The sequence below is a fragment of the Scardinius erythrophthalmus genome, assembly GCF_964197995.2.
Source record: "Scardinius erythrophthalmus genome assembly, chromosome: 18".
Classification (NCBI taxonomy): Eukaryota; Metazoa; Chordata; class Actinopteri; order Cypriniformes; family Leuciscidae; genus Scardinius; species Scardinius erythrophthalmus.
Window position 1 is genome coordinate 20,659,442 of NC_138238.1, and position 15,332 is coordinate 20,674,773.

The following is a 15,332-nucleotide window of genomic DNA, read 5'->3' on the forward strand; positions in this document are numbered from 1 at the left end:
TCATCCCTCCAAGGGTATATTAACCAGAACTGTGTGGCGCTTCCAGTCTTGTCTCCAGCGGCATGTCTCTGTTGAGCCTGCTTGCTCCCTGCTCCCCAAAGGCAATGGGCTGTTCGGTTGACCTGCTCTTGACACATCCAGACCTGCTGAAGAGACGGCTCCCTGCTGCTCCAACCAGCCAACACAGCCTGACGGCTTCTCTTGCTTCTCTTGACCTCTAACGAGAGATGCTTTGACTCTTAAGAAGTCCAGGTGTGTGTGAGAGGCCTGTTCCTCTCCAGTCTGGCTCCGCTCTACATATAGCGAGTGAGGTCGCACTCTTTCTTCTCTCAGTTTCCTCCATGTGAGACTGCGAGTGATATTCAATGGCTGTGGTGGATTGGAGCAGATGGAGGTAGAGGACTTGGTCAGCTTTAATGAAGCTTCGAGCCTCGACACACTGTGGTGGTGTGAATAAAGGAAACTCGGAGAGCGCAGAGAGCGAATCCGGCCGTTTGTTCTCTCTCAGAAACCTTCACTTTTATCTCATCCTGTTCCTTCTGCAAAATGTCGTCGTCCTCCTCCTCCTCCTCTGTCACCCTTTCTTCTTCTTGGCCCTCCACCACCTGTTTTGGTTTTCCCTCTGTCTCGCTGACTTCCTCAGTCTCTTCTTCTGATTTTCGGGGTGGGCGTCTACTTTGTCTTGCTTCGCTGTCCCCTTGAACCTTGCTGTTGCCACTCATTTCCTCATAGTTGCTGGCTTTGATTGGTTCATGTTCAGAGTCTTCATCAGTGCTGCTGCCTTCGGGGAAGGTGCTTTGGTGTTTCTTTCTCTTTCAGGTCACGGCTGATATGATGGACAGGGGGAGGAAGTCTTTGGCACTTGGGTCTTTCTTGGAGGTGGAGTTTCCCTGTGATGAAACTTGCATTTTAATGCAGAGCTCAAAAAAATGTTGCACCATTTCTTCTGATGAAGCTTAAGTCTTCTAATGATAGCTAATGAAAGCTTGCGCTCAGTGAAAAAAAAAAAAAAAATGTTATCAGAAGTTTATCCAGGAGGCATGAAAATCTGGAATTCTAAATATTTTAAATAAATCTGCTCTTTGGATAATTTTGAAATCATGCTGGATTCCACGATCATCCGGTCTGACACTTGTGGAGCTCATGCATCTCAAGTGCTGCTGTCATTAAAGCAAAAGGGTTTCCAAAATACTAAGACATTCCTGTTCATTTTTATGTTAGACTTTTTACTCATTGTTATGCTGATAGTATAATTTATAATGGAAAAATATTATATTATAAATTCTATTATAAATAAGAAGTTGTTTTCACTTACAGTCTTAGACTTGGGCACTACCGTATGTGTAATAAAACCACCAAAATAAAAAAAATAATTAAAAAAGGGTCTTTGCATTAAACAACTTGCAATGAAAAATAGCTATGCCACTGTTTAATATAAAACAATATATAATTAAAAATAGAAGAAAAAAATACATATAATAAAATAACTGCAAAATACCCATTAGGACATATTTAGGGCTGGTAAATTTTCTCAATTCGCAAAAGTTCATTTTAGACCCTGATCTCTTACCTTAGATTTAGCTGAGTCACTAGTGCTGAAATCTGTATAGGGGAGGAAAAGGAACAATACAGTCAGGGAGCTCATTGTTAGACACTGAGCTTTATCTGAGAATTTAAAGCAAGATAAACGGAGACATTTGGAAGTGTAATCTGTGAAGTATGTCTGAAATGTGTATTTCTGCACTGCTAGTGTCACCAATGGAATTTAAGATACTGCCTGTTTTCAAACAAATGTCCCCCTAATTGATTAGGATAGATAGTCCCACCTGAAACTTAGACTTTTGGTTGAGCTAATTTTGCCTTTATACTACAACCAACAGAGCAATAGCCCTACAGAGCATTTTACACCCCACATATTTACAACCTATTTGTCTTGTATTTGTCTGTTTTGCATCTTAAACAGAGATGAGAACATATTTTAACATTAAAAATTACACACTTCACCATTAAGAGCTAAAAACACTTCTGAAAGAATAGATGCTGTTTCTTGGTTTAAGATTACAAAATTGAATATCAGAATATGAAAACATGTTGTCATAAGCTGCAACAGATGGTAAAATAACTATTAAAAAACTATTCCTGTGCCTACCGCAAACTTTGATCCATTGGCTCAGCTAGTAGAATGATGCAGAAAAAATCCAGAGAGAGAAAGATGAAAAGAAGAATAGGATATGAATGTAAAGAGAAAGAGAGCAGGTGTAGTAAGAGTTTAAAATTTAAAAAAATAAATAAATATTTTTTTAAGGGAAGTGTAAATAGAGATTACAGTGAAAACCATCTCCCAGTTAGAAAAAGAATACCAAATGAGGAGGAGGATTTCATGAAGCTTGTTAAAACAAGCTCTTCACATCTCAACTTGTTTCTTTACAGGTTAACATACACCTGTGCGAACAAGCTCATTTCATGTCAGGATCTCTCACCCGAGGAGTCTCTGAGCAGCACCGTCCTGCCAATGTTAGACAGGAGGTGGTCGATATTTGGAACAGGCTGTATGTTCTGCTGGTCCTCTGGTGTCTGCAGAAGAAACATAAACAGATGGATGTTGGCTGATATTTGAGTTTTTAAGTGCCCTGTCCACCCTGACCACTTTATTCAGCTAATATAGAATGATTGACCACTGAACTGTATTAAAGTAACTATTTTTTGTTTGCGTTGAAAGCATAATTCTAACCCGTTAAATTAATGATGAGACAGACCGAAGACTGTCATAAACTCTGCTTAGGGGAAATCTCAAGTGTGAAATCCCTTATTAAGCTTAATACATATTTAAAATGATTAGGGAAAAAAAGTCTGTACCTTCTCATCCTTTTCCTGCTCATCGCTGAAGAACCACATATGCTGCAACAAAGAAAGAGTACTTAAGCCCAGTCCCATTTCTACCCCTTTGTAGGTGTCTACCCCCTGGTGTCTCGATTCTCTTTTGGTTGGAGGGGTAGGGGTAGGAGGAAGGGCCAGATAGCAGGTTTATTCTACGATAACAACCAGCTGGATGTACATTATCCCTTACAAATAGAATATACTGACTGCTCTTTTCCATAAAATGAAACTGAATGGGGAATGGGTCTGTCAAGAACTAAAAAGAACATAAAAGTGGTCCATATGATTCATACTATGTTTCAAGACTTATACAGGGCTTGACATTAACTTTTTTGCTCACTAGCCAATGTGGCTAGTGGTTTTCCAAAGTTACTAAACACATTTTTGTTATTGTGAAATTACCTGATAAAAGTTGACTATGGCGTGCTAAAATTTACTTGAACTAGATTTACAACCCTTTTAAATGTAAAACCACTGTACACACCCAAATCAAGACTACATAAATATATAACAATACAGGTCATTATCATTAGCTCTGATAAGGTTGTGTGTAAAGCTCCTTTTTTTAAATAAAACCATGTTTTATGTATTATATGTCGCCACATAGCTCCACCGGCATACGACTAACTCCAGCAGGGCAGCTATAGCGGTCTCTTCGTTTCTGTGTTGTCGGTCACTAGCGCGCAAGGCAACACTGTGTGCATGTAATAGTCATTAGGGCTGTCAAAATTGCTCAAAAATGACGAATATTCCCTCTAAAAAAAAACACACATAGCCTATATTCGAACTATTCGAACATCTGGTTGCGCATGTTGTCAATGACGCGCATTACGTTAATAACAGGACAAATTAATACAAAGAGACATAACTACTTGTATAGGTCGTTTATTTAAGTTTAAACATATTTGACAACGTATTACCTACACAAAAACAAGTAAATCAACTAATGGCCAAAACCGCAGACCTCACTCTCGCTCGCTCACTCGCTCGCACTCGCAGGCACTCTTTCTCTCTCTCGCCCTCACGCTGCATTCACACCAAACGCGAATAGAGCGTCTGGCGCAAGTGATTTCAATGTTAAGTCAATGTAAGGAGGTCTTGCGGCGCGAATGAGGCGTCACGCTCTCTGCGCATAACGGTTTTTGAACAACAACAATAAGCGAGTGCTGATCAAGAGTTTTGTGCAAGCAATTTAAGGTCGCGACTCTTATAGCAGGCTTCATTCAGTGATTGAAACAAATATTATTAACATCAATTGAAGTTTTACAGTACATAGAACCGACATGAACGCTCCGAGCGAGCTGTGCTGTGGTAAACATGGAACTTTTCCTTGACATGAAACGGTAAATAATCAAACCAGTGAAGCCTGCAGTGCATGAAACTGCTGTATCTAACCTACCTTATTCATGCAATATCTATTCAGTCAGTACAGTAGCCTACACTTTAGTAATGTTTCTGTTTAACGTTAACGCTTCTTCCTGTTACCCTGACCCCTCAGGCAGCGCGCCCACTCGCAAAGCAGACAGCCGCGCCTCTGCTACCGCGGGCGTTTTTCCACATTCGAATATTCATTTTCACCTTCGAAATTCTGTTTTTTAAAACTATTCGAATATATATTCGAATTTAGAATATTCGTTGACAGCCCTAATACTCATGGGAGTTGTAGTGTCACACTTACTTTAGATGCCTTTTGAAAAGACTAATTATTCAACCCGCCAAAGTGGCTAGTTGGAGTGACTATGTTACCCGCCACGAGCAAAATCCACCCGCATTTGGCGGGTTGGCGGGTGTTAATGTCAAGCCCTGCTTATATCATAATATAGCTTTGTATGACAATCAGTCATAGAGAAATTTAAAGTCCTTGTGAACCGGAAGTTGCAAACGACTTTTCTCCAGTGTTGTGACATATTTCCCAGTGAAAAGGAATATTGAACAGAGGGCAGGGTTTTACTCTAGCGCTCCTCCTCTCCATCTCTCGCTCATAACAGACTAACGGTTTGAGGGGAGTGGTTAAGCGTTTCCCAACCCAAGCCGTCAAACCTACATCATCAGAGAAGGAACGCCATTCCAGACCGGAAGTAACTTTTCAGACTTTGATTAAAGATTACGACGGCAAACAATTTTTTCTGGTGTATTAACTAGCACGGATTAATTTTTCACCACAAGACTAGTAATATACGCTAACAAAGTAAATAGGGTCAATTTTGATCGAGACTTTTAACATTTATGTTGTTTTTGAGTCATTTTAGAACTTGAAAAAATAGCTGTAACCCACACAACTGAGATGACTACAGCTGACCAAGGCATCTTGGAAGTTTGTGATAAACATTGCCACATCTCCTTTGATTTAGGAGCTAGTGACCACGTGTAGCGGTCTGGTCCATGTTCGTTTTGATCATTTCAGTTCCTGTTTGGAATGGAATAACGAGAAATGAAAACCAGCTCGTTTATTTGTTTTTTAGTTTCGTTTAAAAAACGAAAAATGAGATTTTGGCTTGATTTTTCATTTTTCGTTTGTGGTTTACAAATCGGTTAATGGGTTCGATATTTCATTTTCACACATGGGCGGCGCTGAAACGCCGCTTTCATCTGATTGGTCAAACCGCTCCGCCTTCAGTAAGCTACGAGCTTTTCTTTCTGTCAGGCAGAATAGGAGTCAGTACGAGTGCGGCACTGGCAAATGCACTTTAATAAAATAATGTGTGAAACCACCACTCACTGTTAACTACGCACAATCAATAATAGGCTGAACTGTACTATGTCCGTAACATTTACCACTATCGTCTTTACATCAAAAGGCAGGTAGGCGTGTGTGACATATGTAGGCTATAAATAATTTTGAAAATTGAATAGAAATAAAGTTTAAATTTATGAATATAAGCATGTGTAGCCTACTCAATTCACATGAAAAGAAAGAGACAGAAAAGAGAAGCTAGAATCAGTGAACGTAGGCTACATTAATACTGACAAAATTACCAGGTTTGGGATTAATTAAAATCATGTCGGTTGAAGAGCACGGCACACTTTTAAAATGTAATTAGTTTTATTATAAAACTAATACAATTGTATTACATACTGAATTGGTCGATGTTTCTCTGAGTTTTCTTTATTATGTTGGCTTAAGAAAGCCAGCATATATTTAAACATTATTATTATTATTATTTATTATTATTATTATTATTATTATTATTATTATTATGAGAAATTGACTCACCTAGAACTTTAATGCTTCACCAAACTCAGCTCAGACCTTCAGACTGGTCTGACTCGCTTATATCTTTTCTAACTGGTCAGACTTACTTTCCCAAAAAAATCCATTGACTTGCGTTAACTGAGCAATGAAGGCTGTACGCTGTCCACTAGAGGGGGCGACGGGATAATAAGTCTTTTCTACTCTCTTTCCCTGTTTGCATCAGTTTAAATGACAAATAAATGCATGAATTTCATTCAGGTAGGCCATATCTCTGTATCCATATATTTTAAGATGTAGCCTACTAGAAAAAAAAAATGATTTAACAACACAAACTCTGTTTTTACTCTGCAAATTTGTTTTCCTTTCAAGTAGGCTATAGCCTACAAGTTATCCTGCTTTTTGCCATGGCTTGCCATACTGCCCAGAATAAACAATATTTTCTCCACACGAGATGTTTAAAAACCCAGCATGTAGTTTTTGTGAAGACAAGCGCATATCTTACAAAGGTTCCAGTTCTGTTTAGGCTAGTTTAAACAATACAAATTGTAGTTTGAAATGCTTGTTATGTTCCTAAATTTATATAGGCCTAACACATTTAAACCTATCTATCTATCTATCTATCTGTAGTATTTATCGACTGTGAGTTGTGGTTTCACACATTATTTTATTATAGTGTATTTGTCAGTGTCGCACTCGTACTGACTCTTATTCTGCCTGACAGAAAGAAAAGCTGGTAGCCTACTGAAGGCGGAGCATTTTTACCAATCAGATGAAAGGGGCGTTTCAGCGCCGCCCACGTGTGCAAATGAAATATCAAACCCATAAAACGATTTGTAAACCACATAAGAAAAATTTAAAATCGAGCCAAAATCAAATTTTTTGTTTTTTAAACTAAATTAAAAAACGAATAAATGAGCTGGTTTTCATTTCTCGTTATTCCATTCCAAACAGGAAATGAAATGATCAAAAAGTACACGGACCCGGGGCATGTTCAAGTTCAAAACGGTGCGCAGCATTTTGCTACGGTTTCCGGGTTGAACATCATGTTTCCTGGAAACGGCGTGCACCGGTGTGCAACAGGGTTTGAGATACGTTTTCTCTTGTTTGGTGGGTGTGTCAGAACTGCAGTCCAATCAGCAGCAACATGTATATAAAGCACACGGTATTAAAGTGAACTCACACAATGGGTTCAAGGAAAGTAATTTACAAATGTGTTCGATGCAGCTCGGTATACGCAACAACTGAGGATATTAGAAGACATGTTTGTCGTAAGATTTATTGTAAAAATATAGGATATCAACATAATGATGTAGTTGTTTATATTTTTAGCTTCATTGCAAGTGTATGACATTTGGTATAGAAATAAACAATGGTAATTAAGTGCTTTTCCTAAAAATGAGAAAGAAAATACAGGGTATTAAAACAGTATGAACTACAAATAAAGTCAGTATGTGAAGCTAAATAGATGTGTTTTAGTCTGAATTAGGTAAGATGTGTGCTTCCATTTCAGTTTCAGCAATCCCTTCACTCGATTGGGATGTTCTCTTTTGTTCTGGGCGGCAAGTGCAGTAACTGTAACATCGGGCATATTTTTAAACACATATTTATACCGACTTCATCAGGCTCCGAAAATTCTTCACAAAGAACTCAAAGAATGGCCTTCTCAGCTGCCATAGTTGCAACTCTTGCGTCATCAGAACAGTGTGTTCAACGCATCACCGTTTCTGTTTAAAAAACATTGTGCAACGTTTTGTCGGGGCTGAACGCAGCCCTGATGACTTCGGCTGACAAATCAGAGGAAAGGGGTGTTTCATTCCCGTCTACGTGTAGAAATCGAATATTCCAGCTGTTTCTTCATTTTTATACCTCAGAACGAAAAACGAAAAATCAAGCTGAATTCCTGTTTTTCGTTTTTTTGTTTTGTTTTTTGGAAAAAATGAAAACACGAAAAAGGAACCGTTTTCTCATTTTTCTACTTTCAATATTAAATAAAAAAAACGACTGAACGAATGATACACGGAATCAGAAGAGAAAATCAATCTGAATGGGACATACATGCAAAATAAGAGTCTCTGTAATCTTGTAGCGGTCTGGCATGTGAGTGACCATGTCGGTCATGCTGTCTTCTGAGGTCCGCACCAGTGTGGGGCCAAACACCAGGGCCAGATTTCTAGGCTCCATCTGGAGAGCAAGGAGAGTCAGTTTTAGGGTAAATTTTTATCAGAAATTACTCCTCAATGTAGGTGTTTCTTAAGGAACTTTTATGTATATGCAAGTTTTCTGATAATATAATTAACATATTAAAGTGTAGCAATAAAATAAATGTAACAATTATATTAATACTAATTATAAAAATTCCCACAGAGTTGCTTGATGCAAGTAAATGTTGGTCTAATTATTTTATGGTTTCTATGCTGTTTATGTGCCAGAATACATGATCATGTAACTAGGCTATAGGCATATTTATATTTAAAAACTATATTTAAACTTCCAAAAACCTGTAGCGTTTTTTTCCGAATTTTGTCCGACTTGATCCCATAGACAGTAAAAGAAATGGACACAGCGACCCCATTGGATTCAACAGAGAAAAGTTAAGTCAATTAGAAGCTCTCACTTCCTGATGGCTGAGCGTACTGTGCAGACTCAAACTGAGCTTGACAACGTAGATGTGATGTGAGCAACCTGTCTGTCTTCTAGTAGCTGTGCCAAGAGAAATCTGAATCATTCCCTTCCAAAACTTGCAGAGATGGAGAGTGTGGGTATGAGGTGTCCATGAGCTAGGAGCAGGAGCAACTTTTGCTAAGTATTCTGATTAATTATTTTGTCATTTTGCCTCCACGTCCCCCCGATTGCCTGCGAGCTTCTCCTCCTGTTCATATGGTAATTTCTCTACTGTGCGACAGAGAGTCGCATGGTTATAACACAATCGTTAGCCTATTTTTACAAAAACTGCTTCTGCGGGGCCATAACGTAAGATACAAGGTAATGGAGCCTTTTATACATTTTTATGTTTCTTTAGAAATAAATAATGGATAAATGGAGTCTTTAAACGCCTCAGATGTAAAGTTATTCGCTGTCAAAGTGACGCCAAAATGAATGGGAGTCAATGGAATGCTAACAGCAGGTGAGGGTCTGCTAATCAATGGTGGCGCCCAGGGAAGTGTTAGGTCTTGTATGAGTAGTAAGCACGACACCGTATATCTTCAAGACCTCTCATTTTATTCCGAACAGTAACTTCACATGTTTAGCACTAAGCACACTTCTTCTTCTCTCCCTTTGTTTCACCCACTTCTTCTTCTTACAACACAACGTCCCTAGAGGTAGCATTATGAATTGCAGTACATGACATTTCCACTCTTTGTAAAAACATTCTTCTTAACTCAACAGAAGGAAAACATGTACTCTGAATAAAGTAGCTGTGACAACCTAGACAACTATTCAGTAACAGTCCGTACAGTCAGTAACAGTCCGTAACAGTCCGTACATTATATTCAATGCATGTAAAACAGTGACATCTCTGTTACTCATAACATCAATACATGAATGGTCAGCAAAAGCAGTCAGTTGACATTTGAACATATTTAATAACATTCCTTTACTGTTACTTCAAACACTTTTTTAAACCAAAGAGCGATTAACTCATTCAGAACCGTTTTTTTTTTCTTTCTCATTGAGAGCTACACCTGTGCAACTTGGATGTAAAACAGTCCTGTTTAGTGTATCTCATAGTCCTTGTGCCAAACAGGCTTCCGTCTCATACGCGAGACTTTCACAGAACTGTGTGTAGTGTTGGGTGTTTGCTGTAATGTGTTACTGGCACAGTCAGTCAATCCAGGCGAGTATGCCAGGTGAGCAGCTTTTTCCCATCACTGAGCAGGAAGGTGTTGGGTTCCACTCTCTTCTCTACTCTTACAGGAGCAGAAAATCTAGGATGACCTTTTGGGGTTGCACGAGGACACCTTATTCTCACTCTCCCTCCCACGCCTAAGAGAGTATTGCGAGCACTGCGTTTGTGATCAGTGTATAATTTCATTTTGTCCTGTTTCTTTTTCACATGTTCACGGACAGCAGCAAGATCACATTTTCCCTCCCCATGTAAAGGCAGGATGTTAAGCTTGGTTCGCATCTTCCTTCCTTCCTTCCTACGGGTTGCCCGATACACCTGGAGCCACTCTGTAACATCTCTGTTCCATGGTTGTGAGTGTTGAATGGCTGTCTGGATGCAACCTTTCAGTGCACGGTGAAATCTTTCAACAGCACCGTTAGATGCAGAATGTGTTTTATATCTCGTTCCTTCACAAACTCATCAAAGACAATTGAGGTGAACTGTGTACCATTGTCCATAACGATACACAGTAGTTGCACTGCTAGCAAATGCAAGCTCAGGCCACTTGGAATGATAGTCTGTGAGCGTTATAGCATATCTGCAACCTTGGGTGGCTGTTTCAAATGGTCCGACTATATCCAGACCCAGTTTTTTCCACGGACCCTCAGGAAACTGAACTGGCTGCAGAGGTGCTGAATGCGTCACAGCAGATTTGTCATTGGACTGGCAGGGAATGCATGTAGCGATAGTTGACTGGACCTGAGAGTCCATCTGCGGCCACCAGTAAAGATCCCGCAACCTCTGTTTTGTGCGGACTACTCCTTGGTGAGACTCGTGTGCCAAGGAAATCAAAGTGTGTCGCAGGGCCACAGGAACTAGCAACATTGTTCCTCTGAAAATGAAAGCATCTTTCACTGCGAGTTCATCTCTCACTCTGAAGAATGGAATCATGTCCTGACTAACCGCTTTGATGGAGGGTGTCCAGCCATGTGTAATTTGCTTTCGCAGCTTTTCCAGTTCAGGACAAGCAGCACAGTTTCAAAATCAGTCACTGAAAGAGAACACAATGTTGAGGAAATTAATGCAACTATTTCAGGCTCTAAATCAGAAGAGGAATCAGCAGGTGCCGGTATGGGAAGACGAGACAAGCAGTCTGCTGTGTGGTTCTGGGAACCCGGCTGATAAACAACGTCATAGTCAAAACAAAGCAGACGTGCTGCCCAACGAGCAATCTGCATTCTGGCTCTCCCCATGCCTTTTGTAGTCAGTAAGGTGGTGAGTGCCTGGTGATCTGTGTGAAGTGTAAAACGATGGCCCCACACGTACGTTCGCTCGCCATTTTTCAGTAGCCCACACACATGCCAGAGCCGCCTCCTCCACTATAGAATTTTTTTTTTTTCAGCATCAGTGAGTGTACGGGAAGTAAAAGCCACTGGTTTTTCTGTTCCGTCTGATTGCACTTGGGCGAACACTGCCCCCAACCTGTAGTCACTGGCATCTGTTGAAATGACTGAATGAAGTGTGGGGTCATAAATGGCAAGGGCCGGACTGGACACAAGCATATGTTTAATGTTCTCAAAACTGCTTTGAGCAGCAGGCGTCCAAGAAAATTGTCCTTTTTCTTTAGCGCACTCACGCATTGGGGCAACAACTGTCGCAAACCCAGGAAGGAATTTTGAGTACCAGGACACTAATCCTAGGAAGGATTGCAGAGATGCTGCATCAGATGGAGGCGGAGCTTCACGGACAGCATCTAGATGAGCGTTGATTACATGGCCCAGAAACTGCAGTGAAGTCTGTTTGAAATTGCATTTTTGATCATTTAACACCAGCCCAGACTCTTTCAATTTCTGCAACACAGTACTGAGGTTCAAGTCATGCTCCTCATTTCTTTCTCCATACACGATAACATCATCCAGGTAATTTTTGACACCTGGTACACCCTTCGGGATGGTGGCCATCATCTTTTGGAAAGCAGAGGGTGCCGAAACCAGGCCATAGGGAACCCTGCAAAATCTGAACAGTCCGTCATGAGTGATAAAAGCTGTAATATCTCTACACTCCTCATGCAGGGGAAGCTGATAGTATGCATTAGCCAGATCAATAGTAAATACTATAGCACCCCTAAGGCTGGTAAGCATTTCATCAATGTGTGGTAATGGATAACAGTCAGTAATGACGGCTTTGTTAACTTCTTTCAAGTTGGCACACATTCGTATCCCACCTGTTTTCTTCCCAGTAACAATGATGGGGGACACCCAGGCTGAAGCATCCACACGTTCGATGACGCCTGCTCTCAGCAGACGATCTAATTCAGCTGAAAAAGACGCTCGGACTGCAAAAGGTAAGCGTCGCAATTTCTGACGCACAGGTTTTACTGTGGGGTCAATTTTTGCCTTGTGGACAAAGTTTTTTACACATCCTCTTTCAGTATCTGTCAGGGATGTGATATTGGTGGCCATGACCGAGGAGCAGACATTATCACCATTTATTTGAAGTTTTAGGGCAGAAATCAAGTCCATGCCTAACAAAGCAGTCCCTTTATCCAGAACGAAGAATGTGGCAGCAGCTGACGCATTTGATACACACGCTTGTGCTTGCAGGCATCCGAGTACAGGTATGTATTCCTGTGTATAAGTCACCAGACGGATGGCAGGTGTTGATAATTGTGTGGCACTGAAGTGGTGTTTATAAATGTGAAGAGGCAATATAGACACAGAAGAACCTGTATCCACAACGAATTGTACTGTGGTACTAGGTGAAGCAGGAGTATTGACAGTCACTTCGCAATGTAGTTTCTTTGGTACTTCGGCAGAGTTCTCTAGATACAGCACTGTGACGTCATGCACTTGCACCTCGCGCACATCACTAGCTGGGGCTGAATGGCACACACGAGCAAAATGTGCCTTCTTGTTGCATAATTTACAAAACACCTTTGCAGCTGGGCACTGTGCTGAGTTAGCTAGGTGTTTGTCTGAACCGCATCTGAAACATGACTTACGGGTCGAAGAAGCGGGGGCAGCAGTCGGACTTAAACAGTGATTCCCTCTTGCATGATGTGGCTTGACTTGTACGGCTCGCACTGGAGCATCTCTGTTGGCCGTCATTCTCTTTGCGTGCTCAGCCGCGGCTTCTAATTGTGTTGCAAGGGTAGTTGCTTTCTGTAATGTCAGGTCCGGCTCGAGTAACAGTCTCTGTCTAATATCATCACTGTGCAAATATTCCAGCAATTGATCGCGAATCATATCATCCACTTTATCACCAAAGTCACAGTTAGCGGTGAGTGCATGTAAAGCACCAACGTACTGTTGTATGTTTTCGTGTGAAGCTTGTACTCTTTTTCTGAATGTATGCCGCTCCACGACAACATTAACTTTGGGCATGAAGTGTTTTTTTAAAGCATCAACAGCGGAATCGTATGTCTCACCGGTGTAACTTCACATGTTTAGCACTAAGCACACTTCTTCTTGTCTCCCTTTGTTTCACCCACTTCTTCTTACAACACAACGTCCCTAGAGGTAGCATTATGAATTATAGTACATGACACAACAGGAAGCTTCAATTTTTTATGAAACATTGCCCCCCTGCTTGATCCAGCGCAGACGCCACGTGACTGTGACGTATGCCATCAAAGTACTGCGAGTGCGATTCAAGAGTAGCCGGAGAACTCAGCCAGCGCAGCTTCTCAAGAGTGGCTGCACTGGGCTGCAGGAGCTCTGATGATAACACAGCTGTTCCACGATTGGCCGGATTCACCGCATGACAAATATCACATGTGTTTCGTGTTTATTCGAACACCTTTAGTTCCTCTAAAGCTCACAAATCATTTTTTTATAACAGTAAACACTCTTTTCGTGTAGTTGCGATGTTATATTGTGTCATGTTTATCAAATTAAAACTGATTAAAAAACTTAGACTCCACTTCATTGATAGTAGCTTATGTTGAACTTAATTCTTGTTCAAACATATGCAATATGAAGCAGTACATAAAGTATTGAATGAAAATGTCTCTGAAACATTATTTGGCAAATATTGCATTTATTTCACTTCAGCTGTGGTAAAGTATGCGAACACCACGTGACCGGTCACTACGGGAACCAGAAAGTGTCCGATTTCACGTCTCCTTTTGCAGCTCCTCCCCGCCTGCACGCGGCTACTCTCGCCGATCGGATACATCCAGCCGCAGCCGATGTCGAACACACCTTTCGTTTTTCGTTGATCACGTGTTTCTCTGAAAACAACACGCGCTCTGGCACGGAGCTTCATGAGAAATTGCGCTGCGTACTCGATACGCGCTTTGAAGCTTCTGTTTATGCAGCCGTATTGTAATAAAATAAGAGGCAGACAAGCGAGTGCAGCTCAGCAACTGTATTCACAACAGAACAGCCAGAGAACGGGCAGACAAAAGCAATCGACTGCCGATCGCATGATTCATTACATTCCGTAACATCCCCCTTTACAAATATGAACTAAAGAATTCCCTTCTAAAATATGAAGTAAATAAATACTATATAAACTTTAGGCCACATAACATTTAAAGCGACTGCAATAAACTTCAAGTTAGGCACTAATGACCTGCAGTATCGCTGACTATAGAGTCCTTGTTACATTAACTGTTCTTTTCCTTTCCAAAAACTGCCACAGCAGCATTTCTAACCTTTTACAAATCAAGCTTCTTAGGTGGCTTGGACAATCGGCCAGCCCTAGTGTAAGTGTGTCCATCAGATGATGAGGGTTTGACAGGGCCAAGTGAAGCCTGTGGCACGAGCTTCGCAGGAGGTGAGTCAGCAGATGAAAGGGCCTCTGCAACACTCCCTTGCAGCATAAGAGGCAATTCGGGTTCAGTACTGTCCAATGCTTGTGTGGTGGTTGACTCTGCCGTTCTTGGGTGCACTCGGTCTCGTCTATATAGGGATCCACCCAAATTCACAAGATAAGAGCGCGGTGCCACTTTCTGAAGGCAGGTTCCGACCCTCCATAGCGCAGGGTTTTCCCCTGGAAGGGGCTTCATGCGGATCCTCTCTCCTATGTTCAGATCTGGCAGATCACGAGCTGACCTATCATAATAGGATTTTGCCAACTGCTTTCGGTGGTGAAGCCGCTCCACAACCCCAGTTACAACACTTGGCTCGTTTGTTACTGGAAGAGACGTTTTCAGTCTCCGCGACATTAACCTTTGTGCAGGGCTACTGTCCATGTATTCAGTAGGGGTGTTTCTCCAATGAAGGATTGCTTTCCAAGGGTCAGTTCTGTCGTGCATAGCTTTCCGCAGAAGGTTCTTAGCAATCTTGACGGCTGACTCAGCCTTTACATTTGATTTTGGATGTCTTGGTGAAGAAGTGACATGCTCAAATTCCCAGCTGGAGGCAAGACGCTTAAACAGAGCACCAAACTGAGGGCCATTATCTGTGATCACTCTATCTGGCTGACCATGTC

At 41.2% G+C, this 15,332-nt stretch overlaps 1 protein-coding gene across 1 annotated transcript in view; it reads right to left on the minus strand.

Moving 5' to 3' along the window:
* Positions 1-15,332, minus strand: part of arhgap23b (Rho GTPase activating protein 23b) — a gene marked incomplete at both ends in the record, with an annotated part of 96,217 nt that continues 80,885 nt past the window's right edge. Inside the window, 9 exon segments of the mRNA XM_081391947.1 lie at positions 1-113; positions 116-200; positions 202-488; positions 491-815; positions 819-890; positions 1,571-1,602; positions 2,481-2,574; positions 2,857-2,898; positions 8,126-8,251. Of these exon segments, the coding sequence (XP_081248073.1) occupies positions 1-113; positions 116-200; positions 202-488; positions 491-815; positions 819-890; positions 1,571-1,602; positions 2,481-2,574; positions 2,857-2,898; positions 8,126-8,251 (1,176 nt within the window).